Source organism: Opisthorchis viverrini (genome assembly GCF_000715545.1).
Source record: "Opisthorchis viverrini unplaced genomic scaffold opera_v5_231, whole genome shotgun sequence".
Lineage (NCBI taxonomy): Eukaryota > Metazoa > Platyhelminthes > Trematoda > Opisthorchiida > Opisthorchiidae > Opisthorchis > Opisthorchis viverrini.
The window spans coordinates 291,111-293,674 of record NW_008751889.1 but is presented as its reverse complement, the minus strand read 5'-3'; the positions used below and the strand labels follow the sequence as shown (position 1 = coordinate 293,674).

The 2,564-nt window shown below is 44.7% G+C and overlaps 1 protein-coding gene across 1 annotated transcript in view; it reads left to right on the top strand.

Moving 5' to 3' along the window:
- The window catches only part of T265_08709 (hypothetical protein), a gene marked incomplete at both ends in the record, with an annotated part of 8,805 nt that extends 6,943 nt beyond the window's left edge, over positions 1-1,862 (top strand). Inside the window, one exon of the mRNA XM_009174589.1 lies at positions 1,615-1,862. Coding sequence (XP_009172853.1) covers positions 1,615-1,862 — 248 coding nt within the window. The remainder of the gene's footprint in view (positions 1-1,614) is intronic.
- Between the last annotated feature and the right edge of the window lie 702 nt (positions 1,863-2,564).

Sequence of the window (2,564 nt, the reverse complement as noted above, 5' to 3'; positions counted from 1 at the left end):
TATAGGTTTGTTACTTACTGTTCAGCTCACGGGTGACAATGTGCCCAACTTTGTCAACCTGATTTAAGGACTATGAGTTTGTGTATTGTTGAAGGAACTACACAGACAAGAGAAAAAATAAAATACAAATTCGAATTAGTTGAAGCGGCGTCTGAGGTTTACCACGTGCGGTGTTTTTTATTGCTACTCCTGTGCACGCAGAAGCTGCGTTTTTCACTAGTGGTCTAAATGAAGGTATTGAGATTCTTAATGGGCCTTGAACTGATATCCAATTGAGTGTATTTGTCCAAAGCTGTCCGATTTGGATTCAAGTAGAACATGAGAGTGACGGAAACTCAGGGATTTCGTCTACCTGACGAGCCCGTGTGAGAGTAGTTGGCTACCCTAGTCGACAGGTGTACAGCAATATGCTTACTTGGGAAGTCTGACCAGGCTAACTGACCTTAAACCGGACGCTACAGAATGCAAGCTTTCAGCGGTGTTGAATGAGAAGAAAGAGGCAAGAATGTGAAGAGTGACGGAGCGGACTAAATGTAAAAAAACACCATTGTCGTAGTACGCAGCCACTGAAAACGGGTCAGTTCCTCCTCTCAGCTTTTTCTCTGAGGAATTTGAGGAATTTGCCAGATTTGATGTCACCTGAAGTTATCCGTGTGCAAAACTTCGAGGACAGTGTACCTCGAGGTTGAAATGACTCAACGTGGGTGCAGTATCCTACTCCACAGCTTAGACAAGCTGTCGACATCGGTGAGTAGTTGCAAGTAGTGGTAGTGGTAACTGGTCACGTACGGTCTGACCATGAATTGTTTACCCTTAGGACGCTAAAAGCGATTCATCTTACTTTTCGATATGGGCGTCATATTGGTAATTTTCTCTTCCATCTAAGCTGGCCTGAAATGTACCTTCTGCCGGGAGTGAAAATCTGCCAGAATTCTTGCGGTTTGACCATAAGGACACTGTGACATTTGACGCTTGGGTGTACATGTGCTGACTGCGTGACTGATGAATCATACTCACTTCTGTCGTTCAAATCAAGTTCACCATGGCAACAGCATGCACTAACCTGAACGAAGCTTTGTGGTCAAGCCGTGTGTGCGTTTCTTCGATTGTATGTTTCGGTACGACCGATTTACAGTGCGCTTTTGTGAAAGAAATGGAGACTGGATTGAATCGTTCTTTCTAAACATTGGTCATCGACTCGACTGTCTGCTGCGAAAGCGATGAAGTGAAACCCAATGTGTAGGAGTTGGACACCCACCAGTTTGCCTCGTGCAAGTTCCATACAGGCAAAAAATATATACGTCGATCAATAGGAACGTGGGTGCGGTCCTTTAAGAATGGACACAAGTTGTCGATGTACTCAGTATCAGATTCTTATCAGCGTGTAAACTTTGCACTAACGTAGAAGAAGGACGTTTGGTACCGTCCCGGAAGGGTTACCCGTGTCCAGCTCACTATGACGAGAACCTCTGGTAGTTTTTAAGGTGCATTACAAGGAACCCCTACCTCAAAATGAACATTCTGCATCCCTTCTATTAGGGAACTGACTGATCTTCCCCGGATAAGCATTCAATCATTTAGAGTTACTTTCTGTACCAAATTCCTGCGACACAGACCGACCAGCTAGCGAGATACATCCAGATATAAATTCAAACTCTTTTGGGGGTACGGCAACGAAGCGTAGGTGTCATGCTGTCGGTGTTGATGATGGTGATGATGACGATGATGATGATGATGATGATGATGATAATGATGACAGGGTAAATGCGTCTTGCACAGCATCTTATCCGGAAGTCTCCTCGGATATCTACCCAGTATGGAACATTCTTCCCATTTATGCATCTCGGATTCCTGTTTTGTAATGACGACCACTTGAGTAAAATGGGTCAAGAGTAATTGGGAAAGCATTGACATGCGATGCAAAAAGAGCAGTTATCTATTAGCCACACGACCGCTGTTGACTGGAAGAATTTTCTTTGCGAAGTTTGCGCCTGACAGCTTTCGGAGACTCCAACAGTTATCGGTGGCCCAGGTCTACACGTCGAGATCGATTAAACGCTAATATCTCGTCATATAAACCACGCGGAGTGAGTCCTTCCCCGACAGTGGATTTTCGGAGGGATCTGTCGGGAAACTAAAGAGGTGTTCATGTATGCAGTGCCAGACCGAACTGCGGTCACTTTGATGAACACAATCCAGGCCTGCATTGCTCTCGGCTCAATCATCATCTCCGATATGCGGGCATCATACCAAGGAATGGAAGCGGTGATTGACATGAATTATGCTCATGAAACGGTTAATCACACCGAAAACTTTGTGGATTCCACGACTGGAGCTCACACACACGCAAACCATCGAATCTCTTTGGCACGTCCTCAAGAGGCAGAATACGAGCCAATGCGGCACACACCGATCTTCAGTGGACAGCTACTTGTGTGAGTTCGTTCGGAGGCAGAGGTATCGAAAAACGGACGTTTTCATGCAAATTATTAATGACATGTTGCAATTTCATCCTCTTCAATAAAAACTAAAAGTACAAATTTAATATCCACTTCTTTCTAATC